The following is a 24,709-nucleotide window of genomic DNA, read 5'->3' as shown; positions in this document are numbered from 1 at the left end:
AGACAATTATCAGAGAAAAACTGTTCCATTGGGCTTCCTTAGAATCTCAATATCATCAGGTAACCTTGGAGGCCTAGATCTAAAGGGCTTTACTGAATGGCTTTGTTTGAGCACTGTCTAAATACAACATGTAGAAAGAGATTAATGAGTGCAATTTCACAATTTCTGTTCTTCAGAAAAAAAGTTCCCACATTCCTTTTAGCAACATTTAACAGGAACAGGGAAACATTTTACAGTAAAATGTATGTTTAGTTTATGACACAACAGCATTGGCATAACACAATTTCAGGTTGTCACAAATGCAAAAGCACTGAAAAACATGGCCTGGCCAGAAGCAGTGATTAGCCAAGTCCATACAGTGACAGACTGCAGAAGCCCGCCACCTCAGGTAAGGCCACACAGGAATTGAGAGAGAGACAGGTGGAATGGGGGGGGGGTGGTATGTGGAGGAGATGGGGCAGGGACGTTGGCAGATTGGGTCAGTGAAAGGGGAAGGTTCAGCACCAGCAGCGCCCACTGAATCCTCACCCCCTTCCTGGGCCTGAGCCGCCTTCACAAGTCAACACAGACTTGTACCAGTGATATCATTGGCACAGGCCCAAATTCACCCACTAGCCTGAAAGGGACTTACCCTGGGGAAACAAATATTTACTTATCCCAAGGAAGCTCCCTAGGCCAAAAGTTCCCCACAGGATTCAGCAGATGTCATGTTGGTACCACTGTATTGCCACATGGGGAGTTAGAAAAGATTGGGCTGCCCATCTCCTTTCTGCCAACTAAAAATTCATGTTTTAATGTCACTCACATCTTATGATTTCTGTCTTCCAGTGAACCCCAATTAGAACAAATTATTTCTAAATGGGAAATTTAGTTGCCTGGATAAACTAAAATCACCTACCATTTCATGAGTAAATATTCTGTACAGACAGGATGGGTGAGCAATTCAACACGATTATGACGTACCATGGCCTAAAAAATAGATGCAGATATGTCAACTTACACCATGAATTAGTTATACTAACACTACAAGCTAATACTGCGACACAGGACTATTTGTTAATTATAGGCTAGTGATTGAAAAATGGTTTGCCATGTCCTGTCCTTGAGATATACCAGTATATCTCCATGACCATTCTGCTAGCATAGAAGTCCACCCACTGATGGGTATGCCACAGATGCTAGTGCAACATAAGGGGAAAAAAATCACACCACCATAGCTCAGACACTGCTGCAACTCCATTGGTAGAGAGTGGAGTTTCAACGGTTAGAATGTTGAAAAAAAGTAATCAGAGACCACTTCCTGGTTGCAATTCAGAAACTGGAAGTGGTTTCCGATTGATTTTTTTTTTTTTTTTTTGCAACGTTCTAACACTTGGGGAGCCCTGCAGAGGGCTGTGCAGGGCTCCCTGCAACTCCTGGATGGTGCAGCAGCCCTCAGTAAGTAAAAAAAAAAAAAAAAAAAAGCCCCCTTCACCCCCCCCCCCTTTAGCATTGTGATCCTGAGGATCGCGTTGCTGCCTTCCCCCTTCCCCTGTCTCTTAAGGGGCAGAAGCCAGTGCTCTCAGGCAAGGGCATTGCAACGTCCCAGTTTGAGAACTTCAGCCATAAGGAATAATGGGGTAGGGGAAAAGAAGAGAAAAGTGCACACCCCACTGCCATCACTGGCCCCACTCACTTCCTAACAAAAGAGCATAGGGTATAGACTACTTTTGATAGCCAATCAGACACACAGACCCCAGTATAAATCCCTACCAGGGAGATTACATTTCAGATGATAAGATACATGGGGTTGTAGTTGTAGCAGGGTTGTAGTTCTCTGGTCTTTCAAAGAGGAGCTTTGGTGATGGGAATCATGGTGAAAGGGTACTTGGAACACAAAGAGAATATCCCTCTCAACATGCATGGAAAGATAATTTTGCTAAACACATATCCTCTTATTCAAATTCTTATTCCGAGTCTGCTCCAGGAGGACCTCGCAAGCAAACACCCAACCGGAATCTCTACCCGTTTTCCAAGTTCTTTTTCTACATTTTAACATAAATGCATGATGTTCTAGGTGTTTTGCATAGGTACACCCATGGCTGTATTTAAATAAAAAGGCCTAAAGTTACAATGCATTCTTATTAGAAAAGTAACATTAGAGATGTTAGAGATGTCAACGTTATGGAGCCATTGCTGAACAGTGATCATGCTGCGATCGGTTTTGACATGCATGTCAGGGGAAGAATACACCTGCTGGCTTTGCTTGTTCTGCAAAAGGTGGCAGAGCAGCTTTTAAACTGATCCCTGGGGGAAGGCCGACAGGAGCCGAGGGGCATTCAGTTCCGGACTCCTCATCCCTATGGGACGAGGAGGGGGAGGTTAGAGGACAACAAAACAGAGGCAGAGCAGGAGAAGAAATTGGGAATGGTAGCATGATGGGATGTGATAGACAGTTTGGCACAGTGAGAGGATGCGGGGACAAAGGAGCGAATAAGCAGCCCATCCTGGAGCATTCCATGTATAAATGCTGTTATGCAAATGCCCAAAGTCTCCGAGCAAAGATGCAAGAACTGGAATGTCTGGTGACAAAGGAAAACACTGACATAGTGGGCATAACGGAAACCTGGTGGAATGCGGAGAATCAGTGGGATACCGCAATCCCGGGCTATAAACTCTACAGGAGGGACAGGGAGGGGCTTGTTGGAGGTGGGGTGGCCATTTATGTTAAGGAAGGGATAGAATCCAGCAAAGTAGAGATTGAAGGTGGGTCTGACTCTACCGTAGAATTTCTGTGGGTTAAATTACCAGGCCTATGGAGCGATGTAATACTGGGGGCATACTATCGTCCTCCAGACCAGAAACCGGAAGGGGACCTTGAAATGAGGAAACAGATCAAGGAGGTGACAAGGAGGGACAGGGTTGTAATCATGGGGGACATCAATTATCCTCATATTGACTGGGTCAATTTGTGTTCTGGTCACGAAAAGGAGACTGGATTCCTTGACATTCTAAATGACTGTGCCTTAGAGCAGCTAGTCATGGAGCCCACCAGAGGACAGGTGACTCTGGACTTAATATTGGGCGGTACACAGGACCTCGTTAGAGATGTCAGTGTTACGGAGCCATTGGGGAACAGTGATCATGCTGCGATCCGTTTTGACATGCATGTCGGTGGAAGAGCACCAGGCAAATCTCTCACAAAAACCCTTGACTTCCAACGGGCGGACTTCCCTCAAATGAGGAGGCTGGTTAGAAGGAGGTTGAAAGGGAAGGTAAAAAGAGTCCAATCTCTCCAGAGTGCATGGAGGCTGCTTAAAACAACACTAATAGAGGCCCAGCAGAGGTGTACACCGCAAAGAAAGAAGGGCTCCACTAAATCCAGGAGGGTGCCTGCATGGCTAACGAGCCAAGTTAGAGAGGTTGTAAAGGACAAGGAAGCTTCCTTCCGTAAATGGAAGTCTTGCCCTAATGAGGAGAATAAAAAGGAACATAAACTGTGGCAAAAGAAATGTAAGAAGGTGATACGTGAGGCCAAGCGAGACTATGAGGAACGCATGGCCAGCAACATTAAGGGGAATAATAAAAGCTTCTTCAAATATGTTAGAAGCAGGAAACCTGCCAGACAAGCGGTTGGCCCTCTGGATGGTGAGGGAGGGAAAGGGGAGATAAAAGGAGACTTAGAGATGGCAGAGAAATTGAATGAGTTCTTTGCATCTGTCTTCATGGCAGAAGACCTTGGGCAGATACCGCTGCCCAAATGGACCCTCCTGAACGAGGAATTAAGTCAGATAGAGGTTAAAAGAGAAGATGTTTCAGGCCTCATTGATAAATTAAAGATCAGTAAGTCACCGGGCCCTGATGGCATCCACCCAAGAGTTATTAAGGAATTGAAGAATGAAGTTGCTGATCTCTTGACTAAAATATGCAACTTGTCCCTCAAAACAGCCACGGTGCCAGAAGATTGGAGGATGGCAAATGTCACACCTATCTTTAAAAAGGGAAAGAGGGGGGACCCGGGAAACTATAGGCTGGTCAGCCTAACATCTATACCGGGTAAGATGGTGGAATGCCTCATCAAAGATAGAATCTCAAAACACATAGACGAACAGGCCTTGCTGAGGGAGAATCAGCATGGCTTCTGTAAGGGGTCTTGCCTCAACACTTATAGAATTCTTTGAAAAGGTCAACAGGCATGTGGATGCGGGGGAACCCGTAGACATTATATATCTGGACTTTCAGAAGGCGTTCGACACGGTCGCCCACCAAAGGCTATTAAAAAAACTCCACAGTCAGAGAATTAGAGGACAGGTCCTCTCATGGATTGAGAACTGGTTGAAGACCAGGAAACAGAGAGTGGGTGTCAATGGGCAATTTTCACAATGGAGAGAGGTGAAAAGAGGTGTGCCCCAAGGATCTGTCCTGGGACCGGTTCTTTTCAACCTCTTCATAAATGACCTGGAGACAGGGTTGAGCAGTGAGGTGGCAAAGTTTGCAGACAACACCAAACTTTTCCGAGTGGTGAAGACCAGAAGTGATTGTGAGGAGCTCCAGATGGATCTCTCCAGACTGGCAGAATGGGCAGCAAAATGGCAGATGCGTTTCAATGTAAGTAAGTGTAAAGTCATGCACATTGGGGCAAAAAAATCAAAACTTTACATATTTGGTTACATGATGGGTTCTGAGCGGTCTGTGACAGATCAGGAGAGAGATCTTGGGCTGGTGGTGGACAGGTCGATGAAAGTGTCAACCCAATGTGCGGCGGCAGTGAAGAAGGCCAATTCTATTCTTGGGATCATTAGAAAAGGTACTGAGAACAAAATGGCTAATATTATAATGCTGTTGTACAAATCTATGGTAAGGCCACACCTGGAGTATTGTGTCCAGTTCTTGTCGCCGCATCTCAAAAAAGACATAGTGGAAATGGAAAAGGTGCAAAAGAGGGCAACTAAGATGATTACGGGGCTGGGGCACCTTCCTTATGAGGAAAGGCTACGGCATTTGGGCCTCTTCAGCCTAGAAAAGAGGCGCCTGAGGGGGGACATGTTTGAGACATACAAAATTATGCACGGGAAGGACAGAATGGATAGGGAGATGCTCTTTACACTCTCACATAATACCAGAACCAGGGGACATCCACTAAAATTGAGTGTTGGGCGGGTTAGGACAGACAAAAGAAAATATTTCTTTACTCAGCGTGTGGTCGGTCTGTGGAACTCCTTGCCACAGGATGTGGTGCTGGCGTCTAGCCTAGACACCTTTAAAAGGGGATTGGACAAGTTTCTGGAGGAAAAATCCATTATGGGGTACAAGCCATGATGTGTATGCGCAACCTCCTGATTTTAGGAATGGGCTATGTCAGAATGCCAATGCAAGGGAGGGCACCAGGATGAGGTCTCTTGTTATCAGGTGTGCTCCCTGGGGCATTTTGTGGGCCGCTGTGAGATACAGGAATCTGGACTAGATGGGCCTATGGCCTGATCCAGTGGGACTGTTCTTATGTTAACACTTTAGTTAGGCTGAAGACTAGTTAAGTTTAATAATATTAATGTGGGCCTATTTGACATTCTAACCTAGCAACTTAGACACCTCTCTTTGGGGATAGCCACTTGCATAAACTCGTATGGTTCTCAATGATTTTGATGACACCAGGGAAACCTACCAAAGATCAGGGGTTTTCTTGGCATAGATATAGTCCCAAAGTTCTTGGGTGTCAGTTTGCATAAGCAACAAGCTACGCAGACAGACACACATATTCAGTACCAGAACCAGGTTAATGGAGGCCCTGGGGCTAAACTCCACACTAGGCATCCCATGGCACCATTGCTCAGCACTTGATGGCACAATGGGTGCTACCACTGTCACCAATACTGAACATTCAGAGGTTAGCTTGACCAGGTGACCCCTCTATCAGTGCCCAGCACTGCTGATCTCTTGACATCAGTCCTGCATATATTCTTTGAGTGACTGGAAGCCAATATATCAAGAAAATATAAAGCAAGCTTAAAAGAATGCCAACAGAGCTGATCTAAAATCACATTCAGCATAGCTTACATTTAGAGTGACAAGTGGTTCATAGAGTGTGTCGGCTGCTTCCTTTATTTCACTTCCTTCCTTCCATATCTTAACAAGCTTCAGTGGACACTGAAGATATCTGAAGTTATACTCAATCTATATACAAAAGTGTGAACCAAAAGAATCTCAGTTTCATTAAACAAAGACATCCAACAATCATTGTCCTTTACGACTCTGCAGCAAACCCTGAGACAGTGCACACCCTATCTGATAAAATATCAGAATGTGGACATAGCACAGGGAACAGGACATCAGAAAGCTTGCCTGGCAGTTTCCATGGCTCCACACCAACATCCCCCTTTCCTTCTTTCTGCTTTGCCCGCTTCAGCCCTTTTACTCTTCCTCTACTACTCTGCAAAAAATATTCTCCCTAAACTCTGATTTTGCAACTACATCATTTTAGAAAAATTCAGTACCTTTAGATGTTTGCCTAAATACAAATTAACATACTTTATTCTTACTCTAGAAAGTAGGCTTTTCGTTTGTTCCGTGCAGAAATCAACTGACACTTTGGTGAATTTCAGTTAAAGAATACAGATTGGGTATCCCTTATCCAAAGCGCTTGGGACCAGAAGTGTTTTGGATTTTTCTGTATTTCAGAATACTTTTATATACATAATGAGAGATCTTGGGGACTGGGCCCAAGTCTAAACACAAAATTCATTTATGTTTCATATGCCCTTTTACACATAACCTGAAGGTAATTTTATGTAATATTCTGAAATAATTTTGTGCATGAAACAAGGCCTATGCATGAAACACAGTTTGTGATTTTATTTCTTTAGGTGAAAAAGTAAAAAAAAAAAAAAGTCATGTTGGCACTCAAAAAAGTTCTATATTTCGGAATAGTCTGTATTTTGGAATTCTGGATAAGGAGTACTCAACCTGTACTTGAAATAATATTATCAGATTTGAATTAATAGAGCCAATATGACATTATGTGTTAGCAAATACAAATAATGCATTTCTAGATGACAAGGCTTGATGATTTCCCCTAGTGGTACAAAACCAGATATATATCATGCCCCACCTTTTACAATCACCAAATGTTTTAGCCTCCAAAATGCTTCATTCTATTGAACCTTTCTGCTAACTTACAGAGTAGTCTCTTGATGTCTTTTCATCTGATGATTCAATAATGCAGTTATCTAAAACCAACTTGAAGAGACAAAAGAGAAACATTTCAGTGAACAACAAGTGAAACCTTGAGGAGTTAGTAATAAAAAAGGTGTTACACAACAAAAAGACAGCTTATCCACTGAAGAAAAAATATTTTGTCCTCAGTGTGTAGTTGAAATAAGCTGTCCATTACTCACATGTTGCAATGTATAGACTAAAACTGAAATATTTCACAAAAACTAGCTATATGATGAGTTTTCCCAACTGAAAACTGTAAAATTCAAACACACACACACAAGCTTCTGTCCCAAGCTCTTGTTGTAAGAATCATGTGTTATGCTAGCCCAGGGGTCTCTAAACTTTTAGGCCAGAGGGCCACATCAAATATCTGGCATGGTGTCAAATGCCGGAAAAATAAATACATTTAAAATATTGTATTGGCAACCTTCAGTCTCGAAAGACTATGGTATCGCGCTCTGAAAGGTGGTTCTGGCACAGCGTCTAGTGTGGCTGAAAAGGCCAATCCGGGAGTGACAATCCCTTCCACACCGGGAGCAAGTGCAGTCTGTCCCTGGTCTGTCTCCCTGGCTATGGGCCTTCCTTCTTTGCCTCTTAGCCTCAGACTGTTGGCAAAGTGTCTCTTCAAACTGGGAAAGGCCATGCTGCACAGCCTGCCTCCAAGCGGGCCGCTCAGAGGCCAGGGTTTCCCACTTGTTGAGGTCCATCCCTAAGGCCTTCAGATCCCTCTTGCAGATGTCCTTGTATCGCAGCTGTGGTCTACCTGTAGGGCGCTTTCCTTGCACGAGTTCTCCATAGAGGAGATCCTTTGGGATCCGGCCATCATCCATTCTCACGACATGACCAAGCCAACGCAGGCGTCTCTGTTTCAGCAGTGAATACATGCTAGGGATTCCAGCACGTTCCAGGACTGTGTTGTTTGGAACTTTGTCCTGCCAGGTGATGCCGAGGATGCGTCGGAGGCAGCGCATGTGGAATGCGTTCAGTTTACTCTCCTGTTGTGAGCGAAGAGTCCATGACTCACTGCAGTACAGAAGTGTACTCAGGACGCAAGCTCTGTAGACCTGGATCTTGGTATGTTCCGTCAGCTTCTTGTTGGACCAGACTCTCTTTGTGAGTCTGGAAAACGTGGTAGCTGCTTTACCGATGCACTTGTTTAGCTCGGTATCGAGAGAATGAGTGTCGGAGATCGTTGAGCCAAGGTACACAAAGTCATGGACAACCTCCAGTTCATGCTCAGAGATTGTAATGCAGGGAGGTGAGTCCACATCCTGAACCATGACCTGTGTTTTCTTCAGGCTGATTGTCAGTCCAAAATCTTGGCAGGCCTTGCTAAAATGATCCATGAGCTGCTGGAGATCTTTGGCAGAGTGGGTAGTGACAGCTGCATCGTCGGCAAAGAGGAAGTCACGCAGACATTTCAGCTGGACTTTGGATTTTGCTCTCAGTCTGGAGAGGTTGAAGAGCTTTCCGTCTGATCTGGTCCGGAGATAGATGCCTTCTGTTGCAGTTCCAAAGGCCTGCTTCAGCAGGACAGCGAAGAAAATCCCAAACAAGGTTGGTGCAAGAACACAGCCCTGCTTCACTCCGCTTCGGATGTCAAAAGGGTCTGATGTGGAGCCATCGAAGACAACAGTGCCCTTCATGTCCTTGTGGAAAGATCTGATGATGCTGAGGAGCCTGGGTGGACATCCAATCTTGGGGAGAATCTTGAAGAGGCCGGACCAGTCATCAGCAGGACCTATCACTCTCATCAGTGCTTATGCACCAACTCTGTCGTCTCCAGCAGAAGCCAAAGACAAATTCTATGATGACCTGGCCACCACTGTCAAGAAAATCCCTGTAAAAGAGCCATTGTTCATCCTTGGCGATTTCAATGCTAGAGTTGGTGCTGATAACAGTTCATGGCCCACTTGCTTAGGTCAGTTTGGCACTGGGAGGATGAACGAAAATGGCCAACGCCTGCTAGAGTTTTGCTGTCATCACGGTCTCTGTGTCAGCAACACGTTCTTCAACACAAAGCCCCAACATAGAGTCTCTTGGAGACATCCAAGATCAAAGCACTGGCACCAGCTCGACCTGATCCTCACCAGACGCTCCGGCCTTCCCAGCATCAAGATCACACGCAGTTATCATGGTGCTGCCTGCGACACTGACCACTCCCTGGTGTGCAGCAGAGTGAAACTGCAAACAAAGCGACTGTATCACACGAAAAAGGAAGGAAGACCTCGCATTGATACCAGCAAGACCCGGGATCAGAGAAAAGTGGAGGAATTTGCACAAGTGCTTGAGGAATCTCTTCCAGGCCCGGCCGACGCAAACGCATCCAACAGATGGGAACATTTCAAGAATACCGTTTACAACACCGCCTTGTCCATATTCGGCAAGAAGACCAACAAGGCGGCAGACTGGTTTGAAGCCCACTCTGAGGAGTTGACACCAGTCATTGAGGAAAAGAGGAGAGCTCAAGCAGCATACAAGGCCTGTCCCAGTGAGCGCAACCTGCAGGTCCTCCGAACTGCTCGCAGCAAAGTCCAACAGACTGCCAGGAGATGTGCTAACGACTACTGGCTCCAGCTCTGTTCCGAGATACAGATAGCAGCTGACACGGGCAACATCAAGGGGATGTATGATGGTATCAAGCAGGCCCTAGGTCCAACACAGAAGAAAATTGCCCCTCTGAAGTCTGCCACAGGCGAGGTCATCCAGGATCGGGCGCAGCAGATGGAACGCTGGGTGCAGCACTACTCTGAGCTATATTCCAGAGAAAATGTAGTCACAGAAGAAGCACTGAACAACATTGAGTGCCTGCCTGTGCTGGAAGAGCTTGACAGTGAACCAACCCTAGAAGAACTTCACGTGGCCCTGGACTCCCTTGCCTTTGGCAAGGCACCTGGAAAAGACAGCATCCCTGCTGAAGTCCTAAAATGCTGCAAAGAGATCATCGTCACTGAGCTGCATGAAATCCTCTGTCTCTGCTGGAGAGAAGGTGGAGTACCTCAAGACATGAGGGATGCAAACATCATCACGCTGTACAAGAACAAAGGTGACAGGGGTGACTGCAACAACTACCGCGGCATCTCTCTCCTTAGCGTTGTAGGAAAGCTGTTTGCCCGAGTTGTACTAAAGAGGCTCCAGGTACTTGCAGAGAGCGTCTATCCAGAATCGCAGTGTGGATTCCGAGCCAACAGGTCCACCACTGATATGGTATTCTCCCTTAGACAACTGCAGGAGAAATGCAGGGAACAACGACAGCCACTCTTTATAGCCTTCATAGATCTCACAAAGGCTTTCGACCTGGTCAGCAGAGATTTAAAATATAAAACTTAAATAAATACATTATAAAGCCTAAGGTCTTCAGGTGACCCAAAAATGTCATTTCTGGTTTATCAGGGAAACAAGGAAGTGATGTTTTTAGGCCTTTAGAAGGCACTTTGACGGGAGGCGCATGGTCTCCCCAGCCCTCAGAACACCCTCCAGACGCAACTGGAGTACAGCTCTAGTCACATTCAGTTGAGCAGGTCAGAGGCTTGCCGGGGACCAGAGGCTTGCCAAGGGCCAGATAGAGGCTTGTCACGAGCTGCATCTGGTCCCTTGGCCAGGGTTTGGAGACCCCTGTGCTAGCCCAAGTCATCATTTCCTAGAAACAGACCTCCACATTGCCCAGCAAGCCAGTTAACAAGTTTAGAATTTAGGTTTGTGAATGCTCAGCTGTAGAATTTGCCACTTCTAAAACTACTTTTTCTTAAAACATGCAATTGTGTAAGGATCACATTTATGTAATGCTCTCATTTTTTCTTTTGATAAAAAGAATAAAGCATTAAAAAAAAGAAACTGCTTTTTCTTGTGCTCTTCTGCTTGTCCACATAATGGCATCAACTAGTGGATGTCTTGCAGCAAACTCTACTTGTTACATAAGCTGTATAGGATGAGACTTGGCAAAGGGCGGAAGATGCATGAATGAATGCATAAATGCCATGTTAGAACTTGTGAAATAGTTGCATGGCTTGGAGAACCACGAACAGAAAGAAGTAGGAAGGAAGGAACTTATTTAAAAGACTAACAGCACAATCCTATCTTACACTGGAACAAGCAGGCAAGGAGGCCTGCGCTGTATCCAGCGCAAGATTGGGGTCAGAAGTGGCTCAGCCAGAGGCAAGAGAAAATGCTTCCCCTTACCCCTGGGTAAACCACCATGGACCCAATGGGTCTCCTCGGACTTGTGCCACCTCAGGAGGTGGCATAAGTCCGAGGTGAATGGAGCTGCTTCAAGTCACTTCACACTGCTTGGGGATCAGGGTTGGGATCTGGTATAACAGTCAGGACCCGCCCCTGGTAACACCCTCCACTGACCCGAACCAAGACCAAGATCTGGATGCTGTCATGCATGACCTGCTAAGGCACTGCACAAGCTAAAAGCAGGGCATGGGCAGCAAACGGTCATGAGAATAGGCTGGCAATGCAGTAGGCCCAGATCTTGCTGAATGAAGTGGAAGAGGCTGGGCGGGTGCTATAAAGGGAAAAGAGACATAAGCAGGGATGGTGGGGAAAAGAGAAGATAAGAGCAGAGCCTAGAAGATGGTCAATGAAGGTGAGGGTAGAAATAAGTGGAGAGCAAGAACACCCCTTGAATTCATCAGTTGCCATTGGATTGCTGGACAGACTTGATCCAATTCCAATTTTTCCAGATCATCCAGGCTGTCTAAAACAGTCACAAGCTGAAAGAATCAACCTTCAAATTAAACACACTGACAACAAATATTACCTCCTAAGTCACATGTAAAAGCAAGTGACTATTGACATGTAGTGTTGCCCATCTGAGAAAATGACTGCAGACATCTTCACTGAACCATTTCCCCAAGAGGGGAAGTGCAGAAGCAAATGAACTTCAGGTGCAATCCTAATTTACGCTGGAACAGGAAAGCCAAGTTGTCTGTGCTGTATGCAGCACAAAGTAGGTGCTGGCTAGAGGGCAACTCAGGGTAAGGGGGTATTTTTCCCCTTATCGCCCATCACGCTCCAGTTACCCCGGGGCTACTCTGATTTGTGCCAGCTATTTTGCAAGTACAAATCCAAGTGGCCCATATAATGCAGCTCAGGCCTGGGATGGGGGTTGGGACTTAGCCTGCGCTGTGCAGCGGATGCCACCCTCTTCTGGGTCCGATCTGCCTCCCAGCCTGCCCGCCCTCACTCAAAAACAACCCCTCCCTGCCTCCGGGACACTCCCACCACCTTCTCCCACCCCCTGTGCCGGCCTATCTGGGCTGGCACAAACTTACTGATGCAGGTTTGAGATTTAGCCATCGGGAGCCAACATGATCCTCTGTGCCGGCCTTCCTGACTCACGAGGTGGTGCAAATGTGCCTTACGGCACATTTGTGACAGTCAGAGGCAAGAGCAGGGGACTTGTGCTGGCTCAAATGCAGGTCTGCTCTTTTAGCAGACCAAGGGCAGAATCCTAAAAAAGGTCTACTCAGAAGTAAGTACTATTTTGTTCAATCGGGCTTACTCTCAGAAATGCAGGATTGTAGCCTAACACACATACTGTTGAGAAGGGACACTGGAAGAGTTCTAGCATGAACAACAGGGGATGTGGGTACAGTCAATCCTCATTAACTGCAATAGGTTACGTTCTTTGAAAATCCTGCATTAATGCCTACTTTGATTAGACTTTCATTAGCTTCTTTTCTTGTCTTGGTGTTTTAAGCAGCCATGACCACTTACTTCTCCTGTTCTTATTTTGCAGTATGTATCCAAAGATGCTTCACGTAACTCAGTTCTGCTGTGAATGAGTTATTTTCCACAGCTCTACTAACAATATTTTCATCAAAATTTAAATTGGTCACTGTATAAAATCTTACTTTCAAACATTCAGGAAGATATTCAACCATCTCCAGCACAGGACATTTATTGGTAGAGGAAAGGTGTGAAAATGTTATTACAGATTCTTCCCATCTGGAAAACAAAAAAGACATTGAAGGGACTCAGAATAGCTATTTTGCTTATAATGAATACGGAACAGGGAAATTGTTTTGTCTTAAAAACAATAAAAAGTCTGTGTAAAAAATGTTCAGGAACACTTGAATTAATTCTAACTGAATTGTACAACACACTAGCACATAAATGATGAGTTTATCCTACAAAATACTTCGCCACAATTTTTAAAACCATGACAACTTGCTACTGTTTCCAACTGAAACCTTTGTTAAGAAAATACAGAAAAGTTCCTAACCCAAGTCCATGCCAGTCATATCTCAGCCAGCAAGAGGACCCAAAGAAAGGCCCTCTCAGATGACCTCAAGTGTTGGCAGATGTATAAGGAGTATAGAGGTTATTCAGGTACCTTAGCACTGGCAACTGAAAGCGAAGCAAGAGCCGGTGTGAGCTGAACAAAATTGGCTGTCTGGCTTGGGGTAGGAAGAACAGTTCACTTTCCTGGGCAGGAGGTAAAAAAGCTGGGAGTGCAGTGAGACAGTGTGGTTTCACCAAAGGAGGTCTTGGCAGGTTAGCTGTCTCCTACAGAGTAGGTGCACTTGGGGGTTAGTATGTCCTAGGCAGGACCAGCTGCATTTATTAACCATCTGCGGGCCCAATCCTATCCAACTTTCTAGTGTCAATGCAGCTATAGTGCAACTCCTAGGTAAGGGAACAAACATTCCCTTAGCTTGAGGCCTTCATGACTGTCCCTGCCACTAAAGAATCCATTGCACACCCCACTGGCATGGCTGCATCAGTGCTGGAAAGCTGGATAGGATTGGGCCATTTCTCTGATCAATAAACATGGCTCTATTTCATACCAAGTCACCTTGTTTTGTGTGTTTTATTGGAAGGTACCTGAGCAAATATGCTTTACATACCAGGCTCCCCTTACCAGTCTGGTAGCAGCATTCTGCACCAGCTAAGCTTCTGAACACACTTCAAGGACAGGGCCCACACAGAGCATGTTGCAGTAGTGAAACTAGGATGTAACCAATGCATCATAGTGAATGCATCATAGTGAAAAGATCAGGCTTCTCCAGGAAGGGCTGCAGCTAGTGTACCAACCAACAAAAGCTAAGCAAAAGCCCTCCTAGCCTCAGCCACAACTTGACTTCCCAGGGCAAATTTTAGAAGAATCCCTAGACTGCACATTGGTCCATCAGAGGGGATGCTACCCCATTTCCATACTCCATATGCAGATCAACTCTCTTACTGAGCCACAGTATCTCTATCTCATCTGGATTGCGTTTCAGTTTTATTAGCCCACATTCAGCCCATAACACCTCCAGAAACCACTTATGTTATTCTACTGCCTTCCCGAAAAAAAAAAGAGAAAGCAGAGTTGGGTAAAATCACATATGTAAGCTATGTAAGCCAAAATCTCTGGTCAATTTCTCCCAGCAGTTTCAGGTGGATAAGTAGCATGGGGGGGACAGGGACGACAGGACAGAATCTTCAGAATCTATTTACATTTAGATCCAAAAGGCAGAATTGTGAGAAGAAAGAACTGGTAGCTGCACAATGGATTTTCTGTTAAAGCCATGAACATCCTCTTATTATAAAGCAAAATAGCTTGTCCTATCAGTATGGAATTTTGCAAGGAGGATCTCTTGAAAGAAGAGTAGAAACCAAAATCAATTTAAAATGTCTGAATTTAAGCTGTTTAAGAGAAATTATTTTCCCCCTTCAAACAGTTAAAGAAAGGAAGTTATAATCTAAACCAGTGTTCTTCAACCTGCTGGTCAGGACCCCAATGGTGTAGCAAAGCCTCCTTGGGGGAGGGGGGCTTACAGCAACTTTTCAAAGCCTTTGCAAGAGGGGGCTTGGATCCAATCCAAAAATGGTAGTGTCTTATCAAGACTGAGTTCTTTATATAATCTTTCACAGCCTCTTCTTTCTGCTTTGTTTGGCAGCATCTAGGCCAGCCCCCCTCAGGCTGCTACCTCACAGGGTTGTTTAAGACACAAGAGCTAGGGGAAAATGGGGTGGATTGGTAGCGGCAAAAGGGGCGAGATGTGGGTGGACTGGTTCCTGGGAGAGGGGCAGTGGGTCCCCAGTCTCATACACTTATTTATTCATTGGAGTTGTAGCATGGAAAAGGTTTAAGCCCACTGATCTAAATGATGTGATCCTAATCTTAAAACGATGCAAGAAGAACCTTCTCCCACTCAAGTGATAGATAATAGATAGATAGTGATAGATACCACTCAAGTGCACAGATAATCCTAAGCATACACCTCAGAGGAAGAGGAAAGGGAAAATGAAATGGCAACAATAAATGCTGTTTTGATCATTTTACTTGTACCAGGGAGGGCATTGAAGAAGAGCACTGGTATATTGTTATAGGCATTATATATTATGTTATACTTTTTACCTCTTATGTAAGATGATAGCATTTACAACATCTTTCCGCCCATTGTGTATGGCTTCATGGATAAAAGAAGCATCTGCTTTGTTCAGGACCATTTTAGCGCCATCTTCAAGAAGCAGTCTAACTGCTTTGGAATGGCCTTCTCTGGCAGCAAGATGAAGAGCCGTGTTCTTTACCCCAGAAGAATGCAACAAATATCATACCGTTAGAAATTATCACACACATGCCAATCCTTTGCACCAGGCTTCAACTGCACCGCTAACATCACGGTTTCCAAATGGTGGATCAGATGCAATTTCTGCTCTGCAGCTCAGTTTCTTCCATCAATTTCATTTTGATCAAAATTTTTCAAATTCCAGAATTAACAGAGGCACGCATTTATTTCAAGACAATGGAAAATGGAACTGAGCAGTGCTGACACGTTTCAATTTGATTCATTCTGAAGCAAATATCTATAGCAACTCCTACAGGGGAGCTGGAAGCCAGGTAAGTATTTGTGTGGACAGGAAGGGAGGTGATGAGAGAGGCATCACAGCCATCGCAGCACTGCTGCTGTCAAGGGGCTGATTTCTTACCTTGGAGGTACAGCTGGCCTCCTGGAAAGTCCTGGAGGCTTGCAGTCCCCTCTCAGGATGTCCTCCCAGGATTCTGTAAACAATCCTTGTCTCCGATCTTTCTGTAGAAGTACAGTAGCTGCTGAACAGAGATAAGGATTGCTTACAGAATCCTGGGAGGACATCAGAGGGGATCGAAAGCCTTCAGGACTTTGCAGGAGACCAGCTCAACCCCCCAAGGTAAGAAATAAGCCCCTTGGCAGTGGCAGCACTGTGATCTCTGCAGCACTGTCGCTACCATTGAAGCAGGGCCACTCCCCTTAAGGGGAATGCCCTGCTTCCAATTTCCTGGCAAGTCATGACTTACCAGTTCAGGAAACACTGGCCTAAAGGGACCAAATTAACCAAATCACACAAGTCACTTGATTCATTTGCTACCTCATTTGTCTTCATAACAAAAGGGATGAAGAGTTTACCTTGTAGCAGGGCTGAGTACTGGATTTTTTTTTCTTTTTTTAAGTTGCTTTAATAATGTAAAAGGAGTATCAGAGTTCCTCACAACTCCCCAACAATGTTTTGCTTTACAGCTGTCATAAAACAGCCTCCATCAATGAGTGAAGCAATTTCCCATCTGCCAGCAGGCCCACAGACACATGCTAGAGCAGGTAAGCCTGAGCAGAGGATTGGAGGGAGGTGGGGAAGGTGTTGAACAGGGCAGGGATGTGAGGAACAGGATGGTGAAAGGGTCAGGGAGAAGAGAGATCAAGTCCTAGAGGGGGACAGGGCCAGCAGCATCGATGCACACTGAATCCCTTCCCGGGTCTGATTATTTATTATTATTATTATTAACTATTTATATACCGCTTTTCAACTAAAAGTTCACAAAGCGGTTTACAGAGAAAAATCAAATAACCAAATGGCTCTGATCTACTTCCATGGATAACACAGACTCAAGCCAGTGACTGAGCTGGTTCAAGACTGAATAGCCCCATAGCAGAAGCTGGGGCTTACCCCAGGGCAAGGGAACAAATGTCCCTTTACCCCAAAGAGACCTCTAGCAGCTGAAAATTCCTGATAGGATGCAGTGGAAGCTGCATCAGAGCTGCTGAATTGCCTTACCCCATGGATTGGGCTGTCAGTTAATTAAGGCACAATATTCAAAGTTTTGAATTTACTGAAGCACAGAATCAATATTTAGTGGTAGGAAATAAAAAATCCTAGTTTCTAATTTTGCTTACTTGGTAATATTGTAACAAACAAGGAAACTAATTACCATGCCTGATCACTTCTGTACAGATGGAAGAGAAAGATCATTTGTAGGTGACAACTAATGATACAGTCTACTGCAATGCAGCTTCCTCACTGCAATACTAAATCTGAAGACTATGCATAGACCTACCCCATCTTCATCCACATTATCCGTGCATTTCACATTAGTATCCAAAATAATCCTCATTGTGCGAGTATATCCTCCAAAGGCAGCATGATGCAAAGCCGTCCACCCTTTATAATCACTTTTGAAAACAAATCAGAGCATAGTATTGCCATATTATTACCATATATCACCACACTTGCTGGCTGAGATTTTAACAGCATGCATACTTAGGATATAATTCACATTGATCTGAAAGGAAACTAAAGCCTAAATATGTTGTCACAAGCTATGTTCAATAAGCTATATGTTCAATGCTATTCATTAATTTTTTTCCCTCTACAGCAGTGGTTCTCGCACATTTAGCAAAGAGACCCACTTTGTAGAATGAAAATCTGTCAGGACCCACGAGAAGTAATGCCATGACCAGAAGTGACGTCATCAAGCAGGAACATTTTTAACAACCCTAGGCTGCAATTCTACCCACACACACCCAGGAGTAAGTCCCATTTACTATCATTGTTAAAAAAAAATATACATAGTAGCTTGTTAAAAGTACAGGTCTGTAACATTTCCCCAAATGCAGTCACATACCATGGTAGCATCAAGTCTCATATATTAAAAATAAAATATTGAAATGAATGGGGACCCACCTGAAATTGGCTCCCGACCCACCTAGTGGGTCCCAACCCATAGTTTGAGAAACACTGCTCTACAGTTACTTCCAGGTGAATTGCAACTATCTTTATTCTTACACTATTCAGTGGTGTGTCAGGACAATGTCAATTATATACAATTAATAGTCTCAGCTGCGGGGATTTGAAATTTCTGGAAAATTTAAGAAACAATCTTCCCTCCAACTTTTTCAAAAATTTGAACTATGAAAATCAAAACTTCTGAATAGTTACTGGTAAGTATAAGTACAAAAGAAGAGCCCCGCTGGATCAGATCAATGGCCCATCTAGTCCAACTTCCTATATCTCACAGTAACCCACCCAAAGCTTCAGGGAGCACAGAAGACAGCAGGGCACAACCTGCATCCTGGCACCCTCCCCTGCATCTGACATTCCAATGTAGTCTACTTCTAAAATCAGGAGCTTGAACATACCCATCATGACTTGTAACCTGTGATGGACTTTTCCTTCAGAAATTTGTCCAATCCCCTCTTAAAGGTATCTAGGCAAGATGCCATCACCACTTCCTATGTCAAGGAGTTCCACAGACTAATTACATGCTGAGTAAAGAAATATTTTCTTTTGTCTTTTCTTTCGTCTGTCCTAACTTTCCCAACACTCAATTTTAGTGGATGTCCCTTGGTTCTGGTGTTATGTGAAAGGGACTGCGTCTCTCTAACCACTCCATCCATCCCCTGCAAACTGATACGATGTGTGTGTGGTGGAGACACTCACAAATGACACCTACCCCTGTATCCATCTCCTGCTCTGAAGCAGTAGAAGAAAGCATGAGGCTGGGCTGTTGGGCTATGCTTGACTGAGGCACTAGGGAACCTCACTCAAACATGGTCACAACTGCCTCCTACGTTTTCCTCTCCTCCTCTACAGCAGGAGGAAAAAATCATAGGTTCAGTTTCACTCTGTGGATGTGTTGAGGGCTCCTATAGTGAGTGCAACCAAAATTTGCTTACTATTTCCACCAGAGGGCTTCAGCCTACTTGCCATGGCATGGACAGAAACCAAAACTGTGGAAGCCTGAGTTCAAATAGTCAGGACTAAGAAGTTATTAATGGCTAAGTCCCAGTTATTTCAATTGAATTTAGAACCAAACCTATGCCTATCTACTCAGAAGTGAGTACCATTGTGTGAAACAGAACTTATTCCCAGGTAAGTGTGTATAAGATTGCAGCCACAGTCATGACTAACTAAACCTGGGATACAACCAACTGGGTTGTATCATAACCTTCAGAGTACTACTCTGTTGTCAGAAGCCCCTTCCAATGACAAGGAAGGAGCACTGCGCTTTCACAAGGAGTTCTCCCACAAGCAGAGAGTGAGAGCAAGAATTCTGTGAGACTGCCAACACTCCTTCAAAAGGAGCTTCTTCTGCTCACGATGATGGAGTGCTCTGCCAAAAATTAGAACGCAACCCTTTGTTTTGTAGTTTTATATTGTATTTTGAATTCATTTTATTTCTTTTAAGTCACTTTCCGTTCTGTTAACAGAAAACATGGGGGGAGGGGGAGACTGCCTAGGAATACTGGGTGCTGTAGGCTTATACCATAGTCTTTTGAGACTGAAGGTTGCCAACCAATGGGGTGGGGGGGTACAAATGAACAATAACCCTACCAGAGAAACAGGGCACCTTTCTTCAGGAGGAACTGTGTAACCTTTTCATGACCATTTTGAGCAGCCAAGTGTAGAGGAGTCATCCCCTTCTTATCTCCTTCATTCAGGAGTCTAGTGTCTTCCATATCTCGTAGAAGGCGTTGACAGGTATTGATACGCCCATAGCTGTATAAAAGATTTAGTTGCAAATTATCAATGACCATGTCTGAAAGCTGAAATGGACAATGAGGCTTACCTAGCATAGGCTTACCTAGCTGCAAAATGCAATGGAGACTTCTTGTCTCTGCTTTTAGAACAGATGGAAACATTCAAACTAAGAAGGCTATTCACTGAAAGGGGAACCCCTTGCCTGCATGCATAATGAAGTGGAGTGCACCCTTCATTATCTTCATCAGTTACAAGATCTTGAATATTCTTCATCTGTCATATACAAAAAAAACACTTTAAAAATACTTATACAGGTGGAGCCTATTTATCCACGTTAGTTCCATTCCGTGAATTGGCGTGATTAACAAAAAACATGTTGTGCTGAGTTGCATAGAGTTATGCAAATTCGCTGCAGCCTGACACTTCCAGATAGAAGGAAACTAAGGCAGCTGTTCTCAAACCCCTCCCCTCCGCCCTCCCTGTTGCCAGCTGTCCCGCTTCTTTCATGTAAGCCCCACTGTAGTCAATGGGGCTTACTCCCAGGAAAGTGTGGAGAGCATTGTAGTTTTGCTGGGTTGTTTTGCTTCTGTAGGCTGGAGCAGGAGAGCCTGCACCATCTGGGGTGGGGGGGGGGATTGGTCAAACACTCCCTGGGTTTTTTAAAGCAATTCCCTCTGTTGCTGCCAAACCGGCCCCTGTGAGTGTGAGAAAGAGAGAGAGAGAGAGAGCGCTCCACCCTGCTGCACATGCTCTGGCTACAGAGGTTTTCCTCCCCCCCTTCCCCTCTTCAGTCTCTTTTCTGGCTCAGGGGCAGAGGGATACTACAGGGGGGGCAGTGCACTAAGTTTTGCAGAGAGCCTTCCTGAAGCCTGCAAGAGCTCCTCCTGTTGGGAGCCATTAGCCTCCCACAGCCTGCAAGCAGCTCCTCCCCTCCCCTTTGGAGCCATGTGGGCAGGGGTGAAGCGAATGGAGAGGGAGGAGCCACTTGCACCCTGCAGAAAGGTTCTTTGCAAAACTTAGTGCACTGCCCCACCTGTAGCCACGCATCTGCTCAGGGGCTCCAGGAGTCTTACTGTTCCTTACTGCAAGGGGAACCTCTTCCAGGGCTCTAGGGCTATTTCCCTATTTTGAGCCTTTTGGCAGTGTTTTGGGCTGCCAGCGCAGGGCAAAGAAGGCAAAGGTGTGTGTGACTTTCAGTTCCCCCCACCCCATTCGCTTTGAGACAAATCTGCAGATAAAAAATCTGTGGATATATAGGCTGCACTTGTAATTTACTAATGTTTTTCCTTAGGAAACAACACTTAGGACTTTCAGTGCTCCAAAAACACAGTGATTTTTTTTGGAAAGCATTGCTACATCCTTTGCTCACTTGCACAATAAATGCAGGAAAAAATGGCTCTCTTTTATGAGGGGCACATGAGTGTAAATCTCAATATATTACACCCTCTTCCTCTGGTAACAATGACATGAGTTGATGTGCAATATTTTAAAGCAAATACATCTATATTGAGAGCCATGAGTTTGTTACAATGATGCTGACCACAATGATGTTGACTTAACCGGTGTTTTGCCCCCAGTGCAGACAAGCAGACAGGAGACAGGTCATTGGAGCTGCATGGAAATGGAGGTGGGCTTTGAGCTCCAGTCATGGATGCTCCAGTCTCTCCCCTCTCATTTGATCCAATAGAGGAATCAGCAAATCCACTTGCTAATTTGGGAGCAAATATATTTTGTCAGGTTTGCAGCAGAGTTTGGTGGATATTTGGGGGATAGTGGAGTCAGGGAGAGCCAAACTCCAAGCTAGTCCCCCATGTGGCAGATAAGTGCAGGTTATAAATTAGGATTAGGGACTGATGTGCATTCTGAGGAAGTGGACTGGATAAAGTGGGGGCTAGAACTGGTTCCTAGAGGTTGTTTGGCTCAGGGAAGCTAGCTGGGAACATCTTGTCCATGGATTGTAAAGTCAACCTCAAAGGCTGGTCAGTTTAGGGAGAATGGTGCAATCCAGATTTTCCTCAAACCCCCTTAAAGGGGTAAACATTTATAAGCTGCAATTATCTTTGGCAATTGTTGGCTTGGAGCCAGGATGGGTCACCCATGGGGGAAATAGACAGTAGATTTCTATCTCCCATAAGGAAAGAAACTCACACAAAATAAAGGGAGTTTATTTTGGTTTGTGTTAGGACTGCTGCAAATCTTTGTATTTGATCAATAAACTGTGGCCCATTTCAACTCAATCTTTCTGCTTTATTGCGGGGGAATAGAGGCAAATACTGTATTAAATGTACTTCCAAAAACTATGTCCTTGTAGAGCATGAAAATATTGCTTTTCAAACAGGAGGATGAATCTTTGTAACACTAATATACACAAATAGATTCTCCTTGTACCTTGAGTCCCTTCGGGGAGAAAGGCGGGGTAAAAATAAAGTTGTTATTATTATTATTACCTGCAAAAACTTTTCATTCAGATGTTGTAATCCTCCAGGATGCAATACTGTTAGATGTAAAAAATTACGACCAAGTTGATCTTTTAAATCTACATTTGCTCCTAGATAAATATAAAAAAGAAATGAGAGATTTCAAATAGAACCCAAATGGAAAAAAAATAATGTGCCACTTTTTCTCAGTTCATACCTTTCGATAGTAATAAATTCACAATTTTCCATGATGCACAAGATGTAGCGCGAAGTAGTGGCGTTCGACCCTCAATGTCAACACTATCGATCTTTGCTCCCTGTAATTAGATCCATCAAGAATTATGGATACAAATATAAGAACCCTGCTAGACTGGGCTAAAGGCCCATCTAGTCCAGCTTCCTATATCTTACAGTGACCCACCTGTGCTGGTAGGTGCTTCAGAGAGCACACGAGACAACAAGAGATCTGCATCCTGGTGTCATCCCTTGCATCTGGCACTCTGCGGTAGCCTACTCTAAAATCAGGAGGTTGCACATACACGTTATGGTTGTAACCTGTGACAGACATTCCTCCAGAAATGTGTCCATTCCCCTTTAAAAAGCATCTAGGCCAGATGCCATCACCGCATCCTGTGGCAAGGAGTTCCACAGACCAATTACTCACTGGGTAAAGAAATATTTTGTCTGTCCTAATTCTCCCAACACTCAATTTTAGTGAATATCCTCTGGTTCTGGTGTTGTGTGAGAGGGAAAAAGAACATCCCTCTATCCACCCCCTGCATTATTTTGTACATCTCAAACATGTCCCAACTCAGGCTCCTTTTAGACCAAAGAAGCCCAAATGCTGTAGCCTTTCCTCATAAGGGAGATGCCTCAGCTCAGTAATATAATGACAATGCAAGAAATAAAACCTGTTCTATACTTACGTTTTCTTGAAAACTCTGTTTCTAAGAATGTCATGGTCCATTTTCCTCTTTATTTAACAGGGCCTTTAAATCCATATTTATGGCTCACTGCTATAAGCAGTCGCACTGGCATTCATAGGTTCATGTACAAGGAGTACAATGGTAGTGTAATGTAATATACTGGGAGAGTCAACTAACTGAGAATGGTGACTAACACCACATCCACCCAGGGCCAAGTGACAATTTTTAACTTATCAAGTGATGGAGCTCTGAAAAGAAAGTCAGATGGGTAGATCTGATGAAGACCTTTCTTAAAATATCACAGGGCCCAATGGGTCTGCTGTGCCACTGAAACTCATGTTCCTGCGGTGCAGCGTGCTTTACAGCTGTCATGAAAAGTGACATGCCATTCTGCGCATGTTGACATGCACCAGGTTGACATGATGAACTTGTGCAAGGACCCTTCCACAAACAAAAGGCTCCTTGCTTTCATGAAAGGAGCTTATGTTTTCACAGTGTGGTAACACTGGTTGGAAAGCCAACCCCATCTTTAATTTTATGAAAAATTTACAGATTCTCTATTTTAATGGAGCTTGAACTTAGTTGCCGTAAACGTCTATTATAGAATTAGTTTTATCCTTTTAGAGTCCAATCCTGAGCTCTTAGCACTAGGCCTATGCTGGCACTGAGTGCTACAAATGTGTTGTAAGGCATGCCCATGGTATTCAGCACTGGGACAGTGCTGGCACTGGCTCAGTTCTAATCCATGCTGAACCCAGTGCCAGCTGGACACCCACCACAGGCCGCCCAGAGAAACAGAAGAGCTCCAGGCAGCAGAGAAGTCAGTCAGGGTTGGGATGCAATCCAGGGCAGGGAGGAGGAATGGGGGGAGGGGAGGAACTGGAGGAGCTCTGCTCCACTGTATCCCAAACCTCACGTCTGGGCTTCTGTTCCAACCCAGGGACTCTCAACTCTGTACCAGCAAAATAGTCAGCGCATACTAGAGTAGTCCCATTGCAAGACCTGTTTCCTTCCGCCAAGGAGATGCCAGCAGCTGCCTGGTGCCCATAGGATGCAGCAGCAGCCATTTCAGGCACTGGGCAGTTTAGGATTGGGCTGTTAATCATAGTTACTCTTTATGGGTTTTCTTGTTTGTTTCTAATACAAAAATCTAGAAAACTTCAAATACAAAGTGATATATTTGGCTTTATTTCCTTCTTTACTTTCTCCATTTGATGCTGTGGTAAACTACAATCAAAGTCCAAGGAAGGGATAAGCAAACATAGATTACAATGCATGTGATCACAGCTTCCATGTCAGTGGCAGTCAACTTCCTACTGGCAAAGATACAAGTCACTTTTCAGTTTTAAAAAATAGCATTTCTACTAATGCAATGAAATTACTGCCTTCTTGCCTGTGTGGTTCTTTCCTCCACTCACATTGATTTTTTTGGATTCTAGCCAATATCAT

The 24,709-nt window shown here is 44.6% G+C and overlaps 1 protein-coding gene across 1 annotated transcript in view; it reads right to left on the bottom strand.

The window, feature by feature from the left end:
- TRPA1 (transient receptor potential cation channel subfamily A member 1) overlaps positions 1-24,709 on the bottom strand; it is a 50,240-nt gene that overhangs the window by 8,646 nt on the left and 16,885 nt on the right. The window contains exons 10-19 of the mRNA XM_066624405.1: positions 22,552-22,651; positions 22,365-22,465; positions 20,021-20,190; positions 19,771-19,935; positions 17,495-17,609; positions 15,545-15,711; positions 13,053-13,146; positions 7,153-7,212; positions 6,034-6,150; positions 899-969 (exon numbers count right to left, since the gene is read on the bottom strand). Coding sequence (XP_066480502.1) covers positions 899-969; positions 6,034-6,150; positions 7,153-7,212; positions 13,053-13,146; positions 15,545-15,711; positions 17,495-17,609; positions 19,771-19,935; positions 20,021-20,190; positions 22,365-22,465; positions 22,552-22,651 — 1,160 coding nt within the window. The remainder of the gene's footprint in view (positions 1-898; positions 970-6,033; positions 6,151-7,152; positions 7,213-13,052; positions 13,147-15,544; positions 15,712-17,494; positions 17,610-19,770; positions 19,936-20,020; positions 20,191-22,364; positions 22,466-22,551; positions 22,652-24,709) is intronic.

This window comes from Tiliqua scincoides, chromosome 4 (assembly GCF_035046505.1).
Source record: "Tiliqua scincoides isolate rTilSci1 chromosome 4, rTilSci1.hap2, whole genome shotgun sequence".
Classification (NCBI taxonomy): Eukaryota; Metazoa; Chordata; class Lepidosauria; order Squamata; family Scincidae; genus Tiliqua; species Tiliqua scincoides.
Note: the sequence above shows the minus strand (reverse complement) of the source record. Positions and strands in the feature narration are given on the sequence as shown.